At 39.0% G+C, this 23,602-nt stretch overlaps 1 protein-coding gene across 1 annotated transcript in view; it reads right to left on the bottom strand.

Moving 5' to 3' along the window:
- The window catches only part of ERP44 (endoplasmic reticulum protein 44), a 116,020-nt gene that overhangs the window by 62,779 nt on the left and 29,639 nt on the right, over positions 1-23,602 (bottom strand). The window contains exons 2-4 of the mRNA XM_062207880.1: positions 8,757-8,829; positions 7,049-7,088; positions 1,528-1,643 (exon numbers count right to left, since the gene is read on the bottom strand). Of these exons, the coding sequence (XP_062063864.1) occupies positions 1,528-1,643; positions 7,049-7,088; positions 8,757-8,829 (229 nt within the window). The remainder of the gene's footprint in view (positions 1-1,527; positions 1,644-7,048; positions 7,089-8,756; positions 8,830-23,602) is intronic.

The following is a 23,602-nucleotide window of genomic DNA, read 5'->3' as shown; positions in this document are numbered from 1 at the left end:
AGAGTACTCCACTGGGGCAAGCAATATGCAAAAGACTGGATTTTAAGAGAGTCTAACCCAAATTTCTTAATACTAGAGTTAATTGTACCTCAAAGACAGTTTTTTTTCTTTTTTTAAGGGAAAGGGTTTATTGGTTGGGAAACCTGACAGATCACAGGGAAGGGGTGAAGAAGGAAAAGAGGGAGAAGGAGAGCGTAAGAGAGATCAAGAGAGAAAGAGAAAGGAAGAGAGAGAGAGAGTGATTGAGAGAGGGAGAGCGGGAGGGAGGAAGGGAGGGAGAGGGAGACGGAGAAGGAGAGGGAAGAGAGGAGAGGGGAGAGGAAGAAGAGACAGGGAGGGGGAGAGAGAGAGGGAGGGGGAGAAGGAAGAGGGGAGAGAGAGAGATCCTGAGAGAGCGCACGTATTCAGGAACAGGTCCTCTTAAAACTTGGCTGGAGGGCGGGCAGGGAAGTAGGAGCAGGGAATCCCATTAGGATGGGGGTGGAGCTGACACAGGTGGTTGGGCCATGTGGTCACCTGGCTTCCAGCAATGGCGGCCAGACTAGAGCCTAGGATGGTGTCTGGAGCGTAGATCATGCCATAGATAGGACTGCGCCATTTTACTAACATTCCCCCTTCTTGTTTTTCATAAATCAAGAGTTGTATGGGATTACATTAGTCTCAAAAGTCCAGAAGGGGTAGAGGGACGATGATCTGTCTTTAGAGCTACTTTCTGCTGACATGGGGTGACGAGATACTCTCTGCTGGCATGGGGCGATGTCAAAGAGTTTAAAAGACCAATCTTAGCAGAATCATTGGAACAACAGAGACAAATCTGAGACATATTTGAAATAACTACAGAGTTTATCTTTGCATGATTTCAAAACAAACAGAAATCCATTTTTCCTTCTAAACCTTTATTTCATTTATTGATTTTGGTACTTGGTTTCAGAAAAAAAGTTATAATTTATCACCTACATACTTCATCTACTATATTTTAATGTAAAAAATAAAAAACAATTAACACAGGCAAAATGGAAAGTATTATTATAAGTACATGATGATCAAATTCTAATTTAATCAAAATTCTGGGACCTTTTGGGTTTGTTCTCCACAAGAAAGGAAAAATAGGGGCCAGCACCGTGGTTCACTTGGTTAATCCTCCACCTGCAGTGCCGGCATCCCATATGGGCACCAGTTCTAGTCCCAGTTGCTCCTCTTCCAGTCCAGCTCTCTGCTGTGCCCTGGGAAGGCAGTGGAGGATGGCCCAGGTGCTTGGGCCCCTGCACCTGCATGGGAGACCAGGAAGAAGCACCTGGCTCCTCTTGGCTTCGAATGGGCACAGTGCTGGCTGTAGCGGCCATTTAGGGGGTGAACCAACAGAGGGAGGACCTTTCTCTCTGTCTCTCTCTCTCAGTGTCTATAACTACCTGTCAAATAGAAAAAGAAAAAGGAAAAGAAAAAAGAAAGGAAAAATATGTGGTATAAGGGGTAGCAGGGAGGTATGGAAGGGACAGTTTCTTCCAGACTTCCTGTTGAGGTACTTACAGTGCTGATCACAATCAACTCTGGCAAACACGACTTGATTTTCATTTGGATATTCTTCCTTAATGACATCAGAAGCTTCTTCAAAAATTGGATGTAACATCTGGCTGAAACGACACCTATGCACAAAGAAACCAATTAAAAGTGAAAGGCAGAAGTAATAAGATTACTTATCAGTTACTACCCATTGATATTTAATAGACACACAATAAACATTGTCTTTGAGAGAGAATCACAAAATGTAATCATCAATCCTTATTGTCATGCAATGCAGACATATTCAAAATTCAAAAACTATATAAACAATTGAAAGGATTGTGGGGTTTTTATTCCACCTTATGAGAACTGCCAATATTATGGAGCACATAGCTAAGTAAGTATCTTGCAGAAACCATGAAACAAATCTGAAATATGCCCTCTAAGATGTACTCCTAGGATTTACAATTATTGAAGTTTGAACACTTACAAAATAAATCAGCTTTCTCTAGGAGTATCTCTGTAAACTACTGTATAAAAATCTTTTAAGTTTACTGCAAATATTAGACAGATCGACCTGACCAGTTCAAATCTGAGACAAATTAGCACATGAAATAAATTGCATTAAAAGCATATATAGTATATAATATACTGTTACCCCTCAAAATCTGTCCCTTATTAAAATAGGCCTCTAAATCTGCAAACATACTAATTATACCAAGTCCAGAAGCAAATATTTTAACTTCCTAAATAAAATTCTCTGTCCATATTTCCTTTTATTCATCATCATTATTTACTTTTAAAACAGGACATAAACCTCAAAATATTGCCAAAACTTATTACTTCTAATTTTGCTGTCCCTTAATTAGGCCAACTATTCATAAATACATGCTATAAACTATTAAAGGAACCTGATAAGAAGAGAAGATAGATCAGAATCAACATATAACCAGCTAGGTTAGAATAGATGTTGTATCCAATTTTTCCAGGTAGGAAAAGGTACTGAGGGGATGTTAACAAACAAAATAATTAGAATTACTACTATTCCTTCCAGAGCACTTTCTAACAAGAAATTTACTTATATAAAGCCTATGAACTCTTTAATCAACATATGATTGGATCATACACACTAGCTATCATCCAACAAAAATAAAAATCTGTGAAAGGATGCAATTGTTATACTTCCTCCCTATTTCTTCTTGTATACATCTCTTCTGGCCCACTCACCTGACCTCCTAAGGAGATGTCCTAGAATATAGCAAGGAGACAAAAATCTGTATCTTCTGTGGCTTTCAAGTGGCTCTTTCCTCTTTTAGCATTCTTAAATCTCTCCCATCTGGGATAGGTGGATGGGGTCTGTGGACATCATGGACCATGTCTTATTTGACTATGTATTCTAATAAGCATTCAATAGATGTCTGTTAAATGAATAAATTGATAGAACGAAGGAACTGGAGAGGCTAGGACCCCAGGTTTGTGGATTCTTACGATTTGCTGAAAACAGTTACTTGGGGACAGGGAGAAGCAATGAGTCTATTAACAGTCTATGAAAAATGTGGAAAGTGCCTACTAAAGTCTTAGTGGGTGGGCTTCTGGACCAAGATCAAGGTAAAGTGCATATCAAAGGTGCCTTCTCTCTGGATTGCCCAGTTTGCTGCCCAGGAAGAAAAAGCACAAGTCCCTGTTTAAAGTAGCTTTAATATCCAAAGGTAAATTGATTTTCTATGAAACAAAAATTCAATTCCAGTATTACTGTACCTTCATATACATGTATGCATATACATGGGAAAGTGATATTTATGAAAATAACATCACAAAAGCAATGGGTCTAATAAAAGGGATTTAGGGTCATCTGAACCCAATCTGTAATCTAGTACTTACAACAATATGTAATAAATCAACCAAATAGGTAAAAAAAAATAAAAATAAAAAGAAAGAAAGAGAAAAAGAAAAAAGGCCTTACAGGGGCTCTTTGGTGGCACTTACTAATATGACATAGTAGGGGGGAAAATAAGCTTTGGAGTTAGACATACTTGAATTTAAATCCCAGTTCTACCACTTACTAGCCATATGACCTTTCTGAGACTCAACTTCCTCAACCTAAAATGGAAATTATAATACCTACCTGCAGGGCAGTTCTGAGCATTAAAAACAATATATATATAAAGAGTCTGGCACATGACAGCGTTAATAAGCACTACCTATGGTTTATTACTGTCTGCAGCATGGCAATATTTTAAGGCAGCTCTTTTTAGACAATTCTTAAATTGTGCTACATCCATAAATCATTAAGTTCAGAAAAACTCAAAGTCTAGACTTTGAGGCCATACAGTCTAAATCTATGTCCTATTGCCATTTTATCAAGTTTTTTCAGTTGAATAAAAGAGTACTTAAAAATTCATGGACAACTCAAGGTATTCTTTAGGCATATGTTTTCCCAAATAACTGAAATTAGTCCACATTTCCAATTCTGTTGCTACAAGAAAGTCAGCAGTATATTTTGTTTCTCTTTCTTATAACACAAAATGCCTTAGTCAAGAAACTGCAATCTAATTCTTTGTTACAATCTACTCAGGCATACTCTTTGGAAAGTATTCTACTCCTTTGGATCTAAGTTTTCTTATTTTTAAAGTGCACTGGACTAGATAATATTCTATCACACTTGTGGCCACTATTACATCTGGGCCATGCTAATTTACTTTGGAAAATGCTATCTTTAGTACATATTTTATAAATGGTATATTCTCTGTATATTTTCAACCTTTACTGAAGTTTTGAACCATGCATACCATAAATAGCTACATTCATTCAGTACGTTACAGAGAATTAATGTTTCAAAACTATAGCTATGCTGTTTCCATGAAGTGAATAATAAAGTAGGGAGCCACCAACTAGATTATAGCCCTATGATTAAGTAAGTATGAGGTAGCAGAGAAAACACTGCAAGAAGGGCTCCTAATTTTACTGAGAATAGGGGTAAACATATTGATCTAGGAAGAGAACCTGAAGAAAATGACATCTAATCTAAAATTTGAAAGATGATTATTAGGACTTAACTAAGATGTGGGAATGGACAAAGAATGTGCAGGCAGGAGAAACACTGTAACTAAAAGTCCGGGGGTGGAAGAATACAGGAAATACATGTAAAAGATAAAACAATATGGCAGGGAAAAAAAAAGGGAAGTGGCACATGGAAGAATACAGAATTTTACAGGAATTGAAAGAGATTCAGTGTAACAAGCAGAATGTGGGAATATAAAGAGGCAAAAGAGATAGCTGCAGAGGTTCAAAGGGAACAAATCATAAGCAGCCTTCTAAACCAAAGGGATTTATAACTCAACCTGAAGGTAACAGAGAACCATTTAAAGGTTTTAAGAAGAGGGGTAAAGCAATCTAATATTCACTGTGGGACAGAACTCTGGCTTATACTGTGGAGAAGAGAATGGAGATAACTGAGACTGGAGACACAGAAAATAAATGAGGAAACTGTTCCCAGAATCTAGGTAATTCCAGGACCACAGCCCAAAACAGGGTAGCAGCAGCTAGCAAGTAACAAGCCTTAAAGGATTAAGTAAGATACAGATTTTTTAGGAATAAACATTATGCCAATGTTTAGTACTTCTCTCCAGCTAAATCTTTCTACCTCTATTCCATATTCTTTAAGATTTTTTTTTTTTTTTTAAAGGCAGAGTGGACAGTGAGAGAGACAGAGAGAAAGGTCTTCCTTTTTCCGTTGGTTCACCCTCCAAATGGCTGCTATGGCCGGCACATTGCAGCCGGCATACCGCGCTGATCCGAAGCCAGGAGCCAGGTGCTTCCTCCTGGTCTCCCATGTGGGTGCAGGGTCCAAGGACTTGAGCCATCTTCCACTACACTCCCGGGCCACAGCAGAGAGCTGGACAGGAAGAGGAGCGACCGGGTCAGAATCCGGCGCCCCAACCAGGACTAGAACCCGGGGTGCAGGCACCACAGGCGGAGGATTAGCCTAGTGAGCCATGGCGCCGGCCTATTCCATATTCTTTAACACCTATTACTTATTATGTCTTTGTTCTAGATGCTGGAAATATTAAGACATTATCTCTGCCATCAAAGTTTATTTGCTAGGGCATACATGTAAGAAAAAACAATATGGCAGAAAAAAAAAAGGAAAGTGGCACATGGAGTATTACATAAACAGAACACAGAATCTGATTCAGAGGAAGGAGTGAGGATCTCTTGTAAGAAGTGGTAGAATGGCCGGCGTCACGGCTCAAAAGGCTAATCCTCTGCCTTGCAGCGCTGGCACACCGGGTTCTAGTCCCGGTCAGGGCACCGGATTCTGTCCCAGTTGCCCCTCTTCCAGGCCAGCTCTCTGCTGTGGCCAGGGAGTGCAGTGGAGGATGGCCCAAGTCCTTGGGCCCTGCACCCCATGGGAGACCAGGAGAAGCACCTGGCTCCTGCCTTCGGATCAGCGCAGTGCACCGGCCGCAGCGCGCCGGCCGCGGCGGCCATTGGAGGATGAACCAATGGCAAAGGAAGACCTGTCTCTCTCTCACTGTCCACTCCGCCTGTCAAAAAAATAAATAAATAGGCCGGCGCCGCGGCTCAACAGGCTAATCCTCCGCCTTGCAGCGCCGGCACACCGGGTTCTAGATTCTGTCCCGGTTGCCCCTCTTCCAGGCCAGCTCTCTGCTGCGGCCAGGGAGTGCAGTGGAGGATGGCCCAAGTACTTGGGCCCTGCACCGCATGGGAGACCAGGAGAAGCACCTGGCTCCTGCCATCGGATCAGCGTGGTGCGCCGGCCGCAGTGCGCCATCCGCGGCAGCCATTGTGGGGTGAACCAACGACAAAGGAAGACCTTTCTCTCTGTCTCTCTCTCTCTCACTGTCCACTCTGCCTGTAAAAAAAATAAATAAATAAATGTAAAAATATAAAAAAAGAAGTGGTAGACTGTGTGAATTAAAACATTGTCTATATCGTTTTTCCTTCTTAAACATGCTATCCCCGGTGCGGAGAGCCCTTCGTCCCGGGAAACGGGGCGCGGCCGGAAAGGGGGCCGCCCTCTCGCCCGTCACGCACTGCACGTTCGTGGGGAACCTGGCGCTAAACCATTCGTAGACGACCTGCTTCTGGGTCGGGGTTTCGTACGTAGCAGAGCAGCTCCCTCGCTGCGATCTATTGAAAGTCAGCCCTCGACACAAGGGTTTGTAAAAAAAAAAAAAAATGCTATCCCAAGTCCTGCCCTCCAACACTGCTCTCCTTCTGCAATCCAGACAAATCACAATATGCATTTTTTATTCCCAGTGTATTTGAGGTTTTATGTTACCAATTTTTATTTTAAGATGTGGGTGATGTAATCAGTTATATTTTCCCCTTAAAACAGACATCTTAACTAAATTAAGCTGCCTTGTTTGTGCATAAACCTTAAGTGCTTTTGTGTATAGAATATTGTCTTTTTATAGGAAAAGGCTTCCCTATTTACCATTCACCACTAGCAAGTTAAGAGAAATAAAAATTTAAGGGATACCCCCAAAAAAGACCAAATCCAAAAAATATGAAGATTACTTACCAATCAGCATAAAAATTTACTAAAGCAACATCAGCATTGTCTGAAATTGGAAAACAAAATCAAACGAGCTAAGTTATTTGTGTCTACATAATTTTGAAATTAATTAAAGATAGTGTTTTCATCATGATTATTTCCTATTATAAGGTCCTACTAAACATACACAATAACAAATAAGTTACCTTTCACTCAGAAACCCTTACATAGTTTCATGGACAGTTTATACAACATTGGAAGCCTCTGTCCTTTTTCTCTATATCCTCTATCTTGATATCTTCACTGTATATTAAACGAACATAAAGTAAAAGGGAAATCAAGGTTAACTCATGCAAGTAAGCTACTAGTCTACTCTCACAAAAAGTGAAAGGTAATGATCTGGATTTTAATAATTCATTTTGTGATCTTCCATATTTGTGAATAACTGAGGATTAGTTCTCCAAGTAAAATTCTGTTTCACAGAAGAGACTAAGTTATTTCTAAACCTCAGATATCCCACCTCTTAAAATAAGTAGCCTACAACTGACGGTGTTGTACAAGTTGCACCTTTTCTGGTTCCTATCCACTGAACAGTTATTCTCTGTTACAAAATTAACTTAGTATCATTTGCATTTCAGGATGAGGAAACCTGAGAAAGATGTAGCACTGTTTGTTTTGCATAAATCTCATTTAGAGAAACTGTAACTCTTAAAGCACTCAGGAGAACTAAAAAAAAATACAGATTCTAAAATGTAGGAGATGAAAAAAAATGAGAATGACATATGAGTTTCAATTTCTTTCTTCTATTTTTACTTTCAAAGCACTTTTTATGCACTTCTCTATTTAACCTAAAGCAGTGGTTAATAAACTGTGGTTCCTGAACCAGAAGCATCAGTATCATCCAGAAACTTAGGCAAATTGGGGGAGGGGGCACTCCAGCACTTTCTATAAGAAGTTGAGTCAGTCCCAGCAGTACAGATATTAATAAACCCTCTAAGTGATTCTGATACATACTAAAGTTGATAAAAATCACTGTTCTAAAGAAACTCCTTAAGACAGGAACAGATTTTTGGAACTTAAAGTTTCATGATCACAAAGTAATGTATGATGCTCATTTAATGTTATAACTCCTTTAACCTCTATTACTTGTGGTTTTGTTATGTACAAACAAATGGGTGAAATGCAGTATCTCTAAAAAAAAAAAAATTTATGCACATGGTATATTTTCTTGAAGCTCCTAAGTTGTGATATTCTGTCAACCACATCTTCATTTTCTCTTTACTACTTTTAAAAGCAAGAAATAGTTTCACCCAAGTCAATTATATCTGTATTTACACTGTCAGCAAAGCATTCAGTAAACAAAAACTTTACTGACGTTAATTGGATCAATGGCAATAAGAGATCAAAGCAGGTGATTTAATTTAAAAAAGAAAAAGAAAAGATTTACAGCTGGTTCCTAAGGTCATTAACATTTAACACTGCAAAGTATGAACTGTCAGACTTCAGCAAAATGATTTATGAACTGTTAGGAATGGCATCTGTATGAAGGCAAAAATGACAAAAATCTAAAAGTATTAACTTATTTGTAACACAGAAGGCTTAACACATTATAAGAAATCTCATTAAACATCAAAACTAAAAGTGCTCCAACGCTAGCTCTCCAACTATCCTAGGTAACATGTTTTATGGTACTTTTATAGAGAAAGAAGTATCCTAAAAATATGAAGGTACTTACTTAAAATTTCATCTATATTCTCTGTATCAAGACTTGTTATTTCAGTTGTTACAGGAGTAAAAACCCAAGTTACCTGGAATTGAAGAAGTAAAAATTAATAAATGTTCCCACAAAAGAGAAAGCAGAAAGTCCAGAAAAAAAAGAATAAAGTTGATTCACCATTACTTAGAAAATCACTCATCAATTGATTTTATTATCTATTTTAACCCATTACCAGCTGAATGAAATAGGAAAAATGTTAACTTCTCAAGTCCAGAAAGTAATCAAATAAAATTTCCATACTTTAAAATCTATAAAACAAATTGCTTTTACACAACTAAAACTGAGAATTTACTCATCTTTTTAAATTAATACATTCAACTTTATACAACTCAAGAAAAAATTTGCTAGGAGCCAATCAGTTTTGAAAGATAAATATAAAATAAAAAAGAAAGTATTAATATAAAATCAAAGATAAGTTTGCTATCACATTAACACTAGAACAAAATGATGAAAAATTCAAGACTTTCGCAAATTATAAACCAAAAGTCCTTCTGCCATTTTCACTTACTGGTGATAACAATGCACTCACTAAGTGAGAAGTTATTATATTTAAAAGCACTAAGAATGTTTTTGCTTCTACTTTAATGTATCTAATATCCAAAATTCAAGTTTATATAAAAAAAACTTAGCCTGCAATCTGCAAAATAAAGATATAATTTTAAACTAAAGTAAAAAATATTTACTTATTTTAAAGGGTAATATTTACTGTATTTTATTTGTAGGTGCCACCTTTTACACATTTTATGTCTGGGTTTTTTGTTCAAAACAGACATTATGTATGGAATTTCAATCACTGAATCATTGCTTTTTCTCTTTTTTTTTTTTTTTTGACAGGCAGAGTGGACAGTGAGAGAGACAGAGAGAAAGGTCTTCCTTTGCTGTCGGTTCACCCTCCAATGGCTGCTGCGCTGCAGCTGGCGCACCGCGCTGATCCAAAGCCAGGAGCCAGGTGCTTCTCCTGGTCTTCCATGAGGGTGCAGGGCCCAAGCACTTGGGCCATCCTCCACTGCACTCCTGGACCACAGCAGAGAGCTGGACTGGAAGAGGAGCAACCAGGACTAGAACCCGGCGCCCCAACCGGGACTAGAACCCGGAGTGCTGGTGCCTCAGGCAGAGGATTAGCCTATTGAGCTGCAGCACGGGCCTGAATCATTGCTTTTTACGGGGTGACAACTAATGCCAGGTTCTGGTTACAGTACTAAGGATTATTCCTTTGCTTACTCATTTTATAAACACTTTAGTACTCACAACAACAGTGAAGACTCAGAAATTTTGTAATTCACCAACAACTCAATCTATATGGTAGAGAGGCATACTGATACTGCCATATAAATGAACCTAGCTTTAAAAAACAAAAGAAAACATTTTATAGATCTAGTCTTAGAAAAACCCTAAGACAAACACTAAGTCTTAGGTTCAAGCTACCATAGCCAATAAATAACTACCAAGTATGACTACAATAAAATACATACGTCCTAAAAGCTAAATGATTGCAAATCTCTAAATAACTGACTTACGTAACTAATTTCATTATTTTCAACACCTCAAATAGTAACTGGCATGATTAGACTTCTTCCCTCATTAGTCACTGATGGGGTTCAGGACATATTATCCCAAAAGAAAGCATACTGGCATTTCAGAAAATAGCAGAAGCCAAGGTTTCTCTGCTTTCTTCCACCCTGTTCCTTTTGAGTAAGCCATTAGGCCTATCACCCACCAGAGACTTGAACAGAGTTCCTGACTCCTAGTTTCAGCTTGGCGCAACCCTTGCCATTGCAGCCATTTGGTAAGTGAACCAGCAAACAGAAGACCTTCTTTCTGTCTGTCTGTCTGTCTCTTTCTCTCCTTCCCTCCCTTCCCTTCTCTCTCTCCCCCATTCTGGCACTGTCTTTTAAGTAAGATAAACCTTTTTGAAAAATTTCTCTAAATTTCTTTTGAGGTACATTATTAAGACCCTTTAGGAGAGAAACATCCTCCCCAATCCCAGAAGAAAAGCATATCCTTATTTCTGAAATTACAGGGACACCAAGAAGAATCCAAAGGAGAGGTGCTGCTAAGTTCCCCCATTTTATTACCATTAGATCATACCTCCTTCTGTCCAATCATACCTGAACACAACTGTCCACTCTTCATCAAATACAAAAACCATGATTTTCCTTGTTAAAGGCTCCCCCATCACATAAAACTTCTCTTCAATAAATTTGCATGGGCATTGCTCTTGTTACTCTGTCTTTTGTTACAGCAGTGTCAGCTATAAACCTAGAGATGCGCGAGAAAACAAAGCTTTTCTTCTCTACACTATCAATATCTAAATAACAGATCTTTCCCTCATAAGAATATGATCACTCTTCACAACTGTGGAACCCAATTACACTGGAATAGCAAGATTTCAGAGATGTGTGTAGAACTCAAGAAAGAAACAGGAAAACACTGTCATAGAGCAATAATGTTGGTTATTATCAATGTCAAATCATTAAATAACAGTACCGAGAGTGTCTACTAGGTACTACGGACAAAGAAACATAAAGTGTGCCTCAAGGATCTATCAAACTACTGGTGCTAATAAAGGGAGAAAAAAGTGATAAATGCTAAAATAAGGATGATAGTGGTCTTTAGTTACGTGATAAAAGGAAGCCAATTTTAAAAAATCTTTCATTTGATTCCATTTTGTTTTAATTTTTAACAGATTCAATATGATTTATAGATACACGTCTAAATGATATTCCTTTCCTCCCTCCCTCCCTCCCTCCTTCCTGGTTGTAGATGTGTGAATTGACTTTTTTTTTTTTTTTTTTTTTTTTGGACAGGCAGAGTGGACAGTGAGAGAGAGAAAGACAGAGAAAGGTCTTCCTTTTGCCGTTGGTTCACCCTCCAATGGCCGCTACAGCAGGCGTGTTGCAGCCAGCGCATCACGCTGATCTGAAGGCAGGAGCCAGGTGCTTCTCCTGGTCTCCCATGCGGGTGCAGGGCCCAAGGACTTGGGCCAGCCTCCACTGCATTCCCAGGCCACAGCAGAGAACTGGCCTGGAAGAGGGGCAACCAGGACAGAATCCGGCATCCTGACCGGGACTAGAACATGGTATGCCAGTGCCACAGGCGGAGGATTAGCCTATTAAGCCGCAGCGCTGGCCTGAATTGACTTCTAAGGATTCTATTCTATTCCACTGGTCTACATGTCTATTTCTGTGCCAGTACATTTTTTTCTCTCTTTTTTAAGTTTTTGAGACAATGTTTTTCAAATTTACATTACAATGAAAAGACTTAATACTTCACTGAAAGAAGTTTAATGAGTAAAAAGCAAAGAGGGGCTGGCGCTGTGGCACAGCAGGTTAAAGCCCTGTCCTGAAGTGCCGGCATCCCATATAGGTGCCAGTTCTAGTCCTGGCTGCTCCTCTTCCGATCCAGCTCTCTGCTATGGCCTGGGAAAGCAGTAGAAGATGGCCCAAGTGCTTGGTCCCCTACACCCATATGTGAGACCCAGAAGAAGTTCCTGGCTCCTGACTTTGGATCACCTCAGCTCCGGCCATCGCAACCATCTGGGGAGTGAACCAGTGGATGGAAGTCCTCTCTCTTGTCTCTTCCTCACTCCATAACTCTTTCAAATAAATAAAATCTTTAAAAAAAAAAAAAAAAGCAAAAAGATCCTAGCTTAGTGGGAATATAGACAATGGCTGTAAACTATAGCTCAATGGGAAAATGACCACCCATATACAAGTTTTTGTTTTTGTTAATCAATTGGTGCTTTATAATTTCTTTCAATTTAATAGAACCAATGACAATGTAACATTGACATCTTTCCTGTGTGGTTACAAGATAACAATTAAGTTCATTAAGACTTTAAGTCATTTCCTCTCAACAGCTTATGCATAGGAATAATTTTATGCAGATTGCACTGAAAATAATAACACACTGTATTTTTGTACTCCATTAGTTACCACAGATCAGGGAAAACATACCATATTTGTCTTTCTTGGGATTGGCTTCTTACACTAAGTTTAACAGAGCTTTCCCAATACTCTCCTCTAATAATTTGATGGTATAAGGTCATAGATTTAGATACATTTTCAGTTGATTTTTGTATGGAGTATAAGGTAGGAGTCTTGTTTAACATTTCTGCATGTTGATCCAGTTTCACCAGCATAATTCGTTGAAGAGACTGTCCTTTCTGCAGGGATTCATTTCACCTCCTTTGTTAAAGATTAGCTGGTTGTAGATGTGTGAGAATTGACTTCTCAGGATTCTATTCTGTTCCACTGGTCTACATGTCTATTTCTGTGCCAGTACCAAGCTGTTTTGACTATTTATCTAAGACTGCTCTAACTATTCAGGTCTCTTCTGTTTTCATATAAATTTTAGCATCAATTTTTTCTTTATCTGAGAAGAATGTCATAGGTACTTTGACTGGGATCACACTGAATCTGTAAATTGCTTTCAGTATGGGCATTTTGATATTAATTCTTGCAATCCACAAACATGGAATATTTTTCTTTTTTGTGTGTTTTCCTCTATTTGTTTCTTTAATATTTTATAATTCTTAACTGTAGAGATCTTTCACATTCTTGGTAAATTTATTCTAAGGAATTTATTTTTTGTTTTTTAGCTACTGTGAATGGGACTGATCTTACAAGTTCCTTCTCAGCCACAGCATCATCTGAATATACAAAGGTTATTGATTTCTGTGTGCTGACTTTATATCCTGCAACTTTACCAAACTATCTTACAAATTCCAACAGTCTCTTAGTGGATTCTTTTGGTTCCTCTATGTATAGGATCATGTTATTTGCAAACAGGGATAATTTGACTTTCTCCTTTCCAATTTGTATCCCTTTGATTTCTTTTTCTTGCCTAATGGATTGGGCTAAAGTTTCCAGGACTATATTAAATAGCAATGGTGAAAGTGGACATCCTGTCTGGTTCTGGATCTTAGTGGAAATGCTTCCAACTTTTGCTCATTCAATATGATGCTGGCTGTGGGTTTGTCACATAGCATCTTGACTGTGTTGAGGAATGTTCCTTCAATACCAATTTAATTAAGGTTTTTATCATTAAAGGATTTTGTACTTTATCAAATGCTTTCTCCGTTTCTATTGAGACAATATGGTTTTTATCCTTCAATTTGTTACTCTGATATATCACATTTATTGATTTGCATATGTTAACCACCCCTCCTTACCAGCAATAAATCCTACTTGGTTTGGGTGAATAATCTTTCTGATGTGTTGTCGGATCTGATTAGCTAGAATTTTGCTGAGGAGTTTTACATTTGTGTTCATCAGGGATATTGTCTATAGTTCTCTTTCTCTGTTGTATCTTTTTTATGGTTTTGGAATTACGGTGATGATGGCCTTGTAGAAAGAGTAAAGGAGGATGCCCTCCCTTTCAATTTTTTTTTTAATTTATTTATTTGACAGGTAGAGTTATAGACAGAGAGAGAGAGAGAGAGAAAGGGAGAAAGGTCTTCCTTCCGATGGTTCACTCCCCAAAAGAAGCTGGCACTGTGCTGATCTGAAGCCAGGAACCAGGTGCCTCCTCCTGGTCTCCAATGTGGGTTCAGGAGCCCAAGGACTTGGACCATCCTCCACTGCCCTCCTGGGCCACAGCAGAGAGCTGGACTGGAAGAGGAGCAACCAGGACTAGAACCCAGCGCCCACATGGGATGCTGGCACCACAGGTGCAGGATTAACCAAGTGAGCCACAGTGCCAGCTGAATTGTTTTGAATAGTATAAGAAGAATTTGAATTAGTTTCTCTTTAAAAGTCTGGTAGAATTCAGCAGTGAACCCATCTAGTCCTGAGCTTTTTTTTTGTTTTTGTTTTTGTTTTTTTTTGACAGGCAGAGTGGACAGTGAGAGAGATGCAGCCGGTGCATCGCACTGATCCGAAGCAAGGAGCCAGGAGCTTATCCTGGTCTACCATGTGGGTGCAGGATCCAAGGATTTGGGCCATCCTCCACTGCACTCCCGGGCCATAGCAGAGAGCTGGCCTGGAAGAGGGGCAACCGGGACAGAATCCAGCGCCCAGACCGGGACTAGAACCCGGTGTGCCAGCACTGCAGGCGGAGGATTAGCCTATTGAGCCGCGGCGCAGGCCAGGAATGTCTTCATTACTGATTCAATCTCCATCTTGGCTATTGATAGCTACTCATTTTTTGATGCATTTCCAACTTCTTGTGTAGGCACTAATTGCTATAAACTACCCTCTTGACACTGATTTTACTGTATCCCATAAGCTTTGATATGTTGTATTGTCATCTTCATTTGTTTTCAGGAAATTTTATTTCCCTTTGATATCTTCTATGATCCACCATTTATTCAGGAGGTGTTGTTCAGTTTGCATGTGTTTGCATACTTTCTAGAAGTTCTTAGGTTGTTAATTTCCAGCTTCATTCCATTGTGTTCAGAAAAGATACATGGTATGATTTTAATTTGTTTGAATCTGCTGATTTGCTTTATAGCCTAGAGAAAGTTTCATTCACTGATGAAAAGAAGGTATTTTCTTCAACTGTCAGATGAAATGTTCTGTACATATCAATTAATTCAATTTGGTCCATAGTATAGATTAGCTCTGTTTTTTCTTCTTTGATTTTCTGTCTAGCTGAACTGTCCATTGCTGAAAGTGGGGTGTTCAAGTCCCCCATTACTGTTGTATTGGAGTCTTTGACTTCCTTTAGATTCATTAAACATTGCTTTTAAATAGCCAGGTGCCCTGGCTCTGGGTGCATATACATTTATTATAGTCACATCTTCCTGTTGAATTGATCCCATAATCATTATATAATTACCTTGTCTTTTTCAATAGTTTTTTGTTAAATTCTATTTTGCCTAATATTAAGATGGCTACTCCTGCTAATTTTTAAAAGCTTTCTGTTAGCATTGAAACTTTTTTCCATCCTTTCACTTTCAGTCTGCATGTTTCTCTGTTGGTGAGGTGTGTTTCTTGTAAGCAGCAAATAGAAGGGTCTTGTTTTTTCATCCACTCAGTCAGTCTATATTTTTAATTGAAGAATTTAAGCAATTACATTCAAAGTTACTATTGATAGGTAACAACTTGGCTCTGCCATTTTTCTGTAAATATTCCAATTGTTTGCTTTAGATTGCCTTTGTAGTTTTACTAGAAGATTTTCATATTCTTTCCTAGAGATGACTATGTTTCTGTGTGCAGCACATCCTTAGGCATCTTTTAAGGCTGGAAGAATGGTGACAAATTCTTTCAATTTCTGTTTTGGAAGGTCTTTATTTCACCTTCATTATTTTGAGAGCTTTGCAGGGTATAGTATTCTGAGTTGAAATTTTTTTCTTTTAAGACTTGGACTATGTGTATCTATTCTCTCCTTGCCTATAGGGTTTCTGATGAGAAATCAGCCATCAGTCTAATTGGAGCTCTTCTCAAGGTAATCTGATGTTTCTCTTGTGCACACTTTCAATGTTTTCTTTATGTTTTACTGTTGAAAGTTTGACTACAATGTGTCATGGTGAAGAGCTTTTCTGGTCATGTCTATTAGCAGTTCTATGTGCTTCCTGTACTTGGACGTCCCATTCTCCAAGTTAGGGGAATTTCTGTTATTATTTCACTGAACAGGCCTTCTAATCCATTCTCTTTCCACACCTACAGAAACTCCTAACCTGTATGCTGGGTCACTTGATAAAATTCCATACATGTCTTTTTAAGATTTATTTAAAAGACAGAGTTACACAGAGAGAAAAGGAGAGGCAGAAAGAAAGAAGTCTTCCATCCACTGGTTCATTCCTCAATTGGTTGCAACGGCTGGCACTGCACCGATCCAAAGCCAGGAGCCAGGAGCTTCTTCTGGGTCTCCCATGTCTGTGCAGGGGCCAAGGACTTGGGCCATCTTCTACTGCATTCCCAGGCCATAGCAGAGAGATATATAGGAAGTGGAACAGCCAGTTCTTGTACTAGCACTCATATGGGATGCCAGCACTGCAGGAAGCTGCTTTAACCTGCTACACCACAGCTCCGGCCTCTATCCCATAAATTTTTAACATTGTTTTTAATTTTTTAAATTTCTTTTTTTTTTTTTGGTCTTACTATTTCCAAAGATTTGTCTTCTAGCTCAGATATTCTTTATTCTGCCTCATCAACTCTGTTAAGGCTTTCCACTGTATTTTTTATATCAGATATTGATTTCTTCATTTCCAATACAGCAGTTTGATTACTCCTCAAAAATTTCTCACAGGAGAATTTTTCATTCCTTTCTTTTTTTTTACAAGATTAATTAAGCCAGGAGCCAGGAGCTTCAACCAGGTCTCCCACGCGGGTACAGGGCCCAAGGACTTGGGCCATCTTCTGCTTCTTTCCTAGGCCATAGCAGAGAGCTGGATTGGAAGTGGAGCAGCCAGGACTCGAACCGGTGCCCACATGGGATGCCAGCACTACAGCACTACCCCACAGCAACTGCCCCTTTCATCCCTTTCATGTAGGGATTTCTTTAACTCATGGGTTTGCTTCTCATTACTTCTGAGTAATTCTATGACTTTTTTTTTTTTTTTTTTGACAGGCAGAGTGGACAGTGAGAGAGAGAGACAGACAGCCGGCCCACTACGCTGATCCAAAGCCAGGAGCCGGGTGCTTCCCCTGGTCTCCCATGCGGGTGCAGAGCCCAAGGACTTGGGCCATCCTCCACTGCACTCCTGGGCCACAGCAGAGAGCTGGACAAGAAGAGGAGCAACCAGGACAGAATCCAGTGCCTCAACCGGGACTAGAACCCAGTGTGCCAGTGCCACAGGCGGAGGATTAGCCTATTGAGCCAAGGTGCTGGCCAACCATTCTTTTAAATTCTTTTTCAGGCACTTCATCAATCTCTTCATCTTCACATCCTAATATTGAAGTGTTGTTGTGTTCTTTTGGGGGAGTCATGTTGTCTTCCTTGTTCTTGTTTCTTATATTTCTTCATTTATTTTTATGCATCTGTGGAAATAATTGTTGGTTTTCTCCACTGACGGATTTTATCTTTGAATATGCTCTGTGGCTTTGGGGAGTGTCTACTGCTTCAGAGGCATACTCAGAGGCATGTGCTGGGTGGGGCTAGGGAGCTCTAGTGAGTGCTCAAGGGTAGGATGAGAATTCGGGGTGACACCCATGTTGGGGGTGGTAGATCTCCTCTACTGTCAGTAGGGGGAAGGGTATGATTACAACTGTTGGAGTAATCACAATTTCACCTCCTCTCATTAAAGTCCATTTTTGAAGAGCTAGTTATCACTTACCAAAATATGTTTACAGAGAATGAATGTTTAAAGTCTATATTCAATTGTATTCCACTTTGAAATATTTATGTGGCAAAAACACTTACATGCTGCTTAATGCCAAAATGATACTATGATCAATTTGGCTGTATTAAATTTCAGTAGACATCTATTACTTTAAAAATCTAATAAATATGCAACAGATATGACTAGTAATCAGTCAAAAGTAATGTTTAAGAGGACCCAAAGCAAGAAAACTGTCTCTGACCCAATTCTCTCTCATTCCTGCAGTGTATAAAGAAGGTATTTTCCTATTATTAACATTTCTTTTAATATGTTATGGGGGCCGGCGCCGTGGCTCAATAGGCTAATCCTCCACCTTGCAGCACCGGCACACCAGGTTCTAGTCCTGGTCGGGGCGCCGGATTCTGTCCAGGTTGCCCCTCTTCCAGGCCAGCTCTCTGCTGTGGCCCGGGAGTGCAGTGGAGGATGGCCCAAGTCCTTGGGCTCTGCACCCGCATGGGAGACCAGGAGAAGCACCTGGCTCCTGCCTTCGGATCAGCACGGTGCGCTGGCCACAGCGCATCAGCCGTGGCGGCCATTGGAGGGTTAACCAATGGCAAAAGGAAGACCTTTCTCTCTGTCTCTCTCTCTCTCACTGTCCACTCTGCCTTTCAAAAAAAAAAAAAAAAAGTGCTATGGGAAGGGAAAGACAGGTTGCTTACTTGATTTGTTATCAGGCACCACCAGTCTGCTAAATTTTTTTTATGTCAGCTGTGGACAGAAACAAGATTCTCCTGGGGAAACACCTTTATGTGTCAAACGCTATAGTTCTTAAGCTTAATAAAGACAAGTAACTACAGATGAGGGAGGAAAGATGGGAACCATTATTTTCAAAAATTTACTAAAAGGAAGGTTTTAAATTAAAGAAAAGCTTACATAGAAATTTTTAATAGATCTTATGGAGATTATAGGTTCTAATGATGTAATGTTTAGACAACATATATAGATACACAGACATATACTTACAAAGTTGGTCATACTTTTCAGATCATTAGTTCATTTCCTTACTAACAAGGAAGAGGAATTAGGCATCTCCAATCACCTCCCAACATGTATGTTCCTCCAACATGCATGTACTGCACCAGCTACTAAACATTTTAGTCTGAGTCTAGCAATGTGACCTTATATAAAAGATATGCCAAATGGCAAATACATCATAAAATTCATTAAAAAAAATAAAATGCCTAGCTTTAAATATGAGTTTCTTCAGCAAGTAAAGATACTTCCTTCTATTAGATGAGAGTTTGTTTGATAGTTAGAAAGGCAGAGAGAGATGGCCAGCGTCATGGCTCACTAGGCTAATCCTCCACCTGCGGCGCCGGCACTCCAGGTTCTAGTCCCGGTTGGGGTGTCCGATTCTGTCCTGGTTGCTACTCTTCCAGTCCAGCTCTCTGCTGTGGCCCGGGAAGGCAGTGGAGGATGGCCCAAGTGCTTGGGCCCTGCGCCCACATGGGAGACCAGAAGGAAGCACCTGGCTCCTGGTTTGAGATCGGCACAGTGCGCCAGCCATGGCAGCCATCTGGAGGGTGAACCAACGGAAGGAAGACCTTTCTCTCTGTCTCTCTCTCACTGTCTAACTCTGCCTGTCAAAGAGAGAGAGAGAGAGAGAGAGACATACAGAAAGACAAAAACAATTAAAATCGTCCATCTGCTTTTTCACTCCCTAATGGCTTATAACAACCAGGGCTGGGCTAGGCTGAAACCAGGAGTTTGGAACTCAATCAAGCTCTCCCATGTTACTGGCAGGAACCCAAGTACCTGAGTGGCCAACTGCTACTATTCAGAGTGCACAGCACCATTCCCCTTTTACTCCTCAAAGGGCACCCACTTAGTCAATAAATTATGTGATCACTCTATGTACCACAAATTCTCGGCAACTGTGAGGAACTGTTCCAAAAGTTTCACAAATCTTGAATTATTAGTAAGCATAAAGGTATTCCTTCATATAATAACATGGTGGAATGAGAGTAAAGAGTAAAGATGGACTCAGATATGAATGTTAAGCCAATCTCTAGCCTCATTTATTGAATAGAAACACTAGGATCACAGCAAAGGAATAAAATTAGTAATTTGGGAAAATTACTACATAACTTTTCAAGGGTCAATTACAAATAGTCTAAATCCTATTAAGTCATAAATTCAAGAAGGCAAAGGGCGTGTGGTATACTTCTTAAAATGTCTCATTGTTTTTCTTTCTTCATGCTTTGTTCATACAGTTTCCTCAAAAACAACTAAGAAAGACTATCCAGTTTAAAAGCTATGAAACCTTTCCTCACAGTGCCAGACTATAAATGATTCATTTCTCTTTTTGAATTTCTACATTACTTTTTATAGGGCATTAAATATCATTCTTTCTTAAGCTAATAGTTACAGATTCCAAGGAGAGGGAGAACAGGATGCAGGAGTTGAGACCAATGGTGCAGGTCCCCTAACAACCAAAGAATGGGTGCTCAGATCTGCTTTGAACAGGACTTCTAAAAGACAAACATGTCTGGGAGGCTTTGGTGTTAGGCCATCTTTCCTGGCTATGAGTAAGGTCTCCAGAACCAAAAAGAGCACACAGTGCTTCTTAAAATTTAAGGTGTTTATGCCTGAGATGAAACTGAATTCTATTTGGGCAACAGATGTGCTGATGTGTACAAAACAAAGAACAACACAGTGACTCCTGAGTGGCAAACGTAACCAAACCAGAGTAATTTTGAGGAAAAGTAACTCATATCCATGAAAACAGTGAATAACCTTCCTGAGAAGGCACTGTATGCAGGACTCATGCAATGTTGTATCTTCAAGGATTTAAACTAATGAAAACTAAATAAATGGAGGTGAATTCGCTCTCTTACAAAAAAAATCTAATAAAGAAAGAAATATATTAATTCTGTTCCATTTGTCCTGGTGTCTTACCTCCTCCAACAGACAGTAAGTACCTTAAAATTAGAGACTACACTTTATTCAATTTGTATTCCACAGATCACCTACCATCATAACTATTTGCACAAAATAAGCATTCAAGTATGTACTAAATGAATGACTAGATGGATGAATGTTCGTGTTAGTAAGCTAAATTTTTACTTTATTAAAAGACGGTGTTAGATATGAGAAGTGGAGAGAAAAAAAATCCAGAAATGAGAATGGCCAACAAACAGTTTTAACACGTTTCAGGAAAATAAGCTTATCAAACAGGGATGAAGGCTATATTATAATTTGGTTTAAATATATAACTGTGAAAAGGGCAATATTTGGTGATAATTCATAGATTTAGAGAATATTAGAAGTAATCATCCCACCCATTAAAGGAGAACCTCTACAGCACTGCCTAAGACCTGTCATGAGCCCCTAGTAATATCTTCTTGTCACCCCTGCGGTTCTTTGGCATGATTTCCAGATACGGCAGCATATAACACCACTCTCATTTAAGAAGAGTTGCAAGGTATGCAGTACAGCATAGTGATTAAAGTTAACAATAATATACTGTTTACTTGCAAATTGCTGAGATTAGATCTTAAAAATTCTCATCACAAAAAATAAGTACATAAGGTGCTGGATATGGCAATCCAATTTAATCATATCACAATGACTATACAGATATCAAAACATCAACTTGTACAATGTAAATGTAATTTTATTTATCAATTATTAATAAAGCTGAGAGAAAAATAAAGTGAATCATTAGTAAATTATCACCTCTCCTTAATAAAAGAAAGAATAGCTATCTTAGTAGATAAAAGGCAACATTTTCTATATTGTACTATTTTAAGGTTAATTCTGTCATGAAAATAAATGATATGAAACTTTCAGGACTAGACTTTTTTTCATTAAGATTCATTTTTAATTATCTTTATACATAGAAGATCAACTCTATACTAAGTAAAAATTTCAACAGTTTGCACCCACACAGAAACACAAAGTATAAAGTACTGTTTCAAAACTAGTTTTACCATTAATTCTCATAGTACAACACACTAAGGACAGAGGTCCTACAGGGGTAGCAAGTGCACAGTGACTCCTGTTGTTCATTTAACAATTGACATTCTCATTTATGACGTCAGTAATCACCAGAAGCTCTTGTCATGAGCTGCCAAAGCTATGGAAGCCTCTTGAGTTCACAAACCCTGACCTTATTTAGACAAAGCCATAAGCAAAGTGGAAGTTATCTCCTTGCTTCAGAGAAAAGTACATCCTTCTTTGCACCAGGATCTCACTCAAAGAGAGCTTTCATTTAGGTCATTTTTTGTCACAGTGTCTTGGCTTTCCATGCCTAAGATATTCTCATGGGCTTTTTAGCCAGATCCAAATGCTTTAAGGGCTGATTCTGAGACCAGAGTGCTGTTTAGGGCATTTGTCAGGACTAGACATTAATAAAATATTAGATACAAGAAGACTTCAAATATGATTTGTTAGCAAGGTTCATATCCACAAAAACATTTGCTAAGATTTCATATGTTTTTTTTTAATTAGAATATCTTAGTAAATGAATTCAGAAAACAAGAATTTCCTGTGAATTTATTTATGTAAAGCTTATTACCTTAAAAGCTTGCTATTCAAAGTGTGCTCCCTGGACCAGAAGCATTAGTATCATCTAGCAGTTTGTGAGAAATGCATAGTATCAGGCCAAACCCCAGACTGAGTAAATCAGAATTATTTTAGTAAGATTTTAGGTGATTTCCTACATACATTGATCTATAAGAAGTATTGCTGCCGGCGCCACGGCTCTGCACCCACATGGGAGACCAGGAGGAAGCACCTGGCTCCTGGCTTCAGATCGGCGCAGAGCCGGCCATAGCGGCCACTTGTGGGGGTGAACCAACGGAAAAAGGAAGACCTTTCTCTCTGTCTCTCTCTCTCACTGTATAACTATGCCTGTTAAAAAAAAAAAAAAAAAAAAGTATTGCTTTAGAGAAGCATTTTAAATTGGACAATGCTTATGGTCCTCAAATATGAACACAAGAACAAGAAAGAATCATTTGTAGCAATTCTGCATTGACAGGTAAATTGCTATGATTTTAGAAAAGTATAGAATCTGTAATTTTCCTAGAAATTTACAGAGGTTAATTTTTAAAAGATATTCTGCCTTCTGCTTAAAAAAAAAAAAAAAGCTTAAATAAACATTCGGCATGGAATTGTTGGCAGAAAAGCAAAGCTTTACTAGAGGGCACTATATTGGCTAGGCATTCTACAGTAGCATCTTCTATCTAGTTCAATTTTTGTATTTAGTTCAAATTTTGTATTTTTGCTAAGTCTTTCATTTACTTGCCTTATTGCTGTGAGAATATCAAAATACTTAAAAACTATGTCTCTCTTAAAGCAAGAAATAAGTAATGTACCAGGCAACAGCTCTCTTATATTTCTAATCCAGATTGACAAATCACCCTACAACCTCAAGCCCCTTTGGCTCCAGGCTGCTTGTCCTCCCTGAGGGCCACTTCCTTCACTGCAATGTCACTCCACTCATATTCCAGTTCTGCATTAAGCTCGCAGACAGCAGAAGCACAAAGGTTTATAGCTGGCTGCAAGGAGCCAGGAGATGGTGAAAGGTCCCTGGAGA

The sequence above is a fragment of the Lepus europaeus genome, chromosome 12 (assembly GCF_033115175.1).
Source record: "Lepus europaeus isolate LE1 chromosome 12, mLepTim1.pri, whole genome shotgun sequence".
Lineage (NCBI taxonomy): Eukaryota > Metazoa > Chordata > Mammalia > Lagomorpha > Leporidae > Lepus > Lepus europaeus.
Note: the sequence above shows the minus strand (reverse complement) of the source record. Positions and strands in the feature narration are given on the sequence as shown.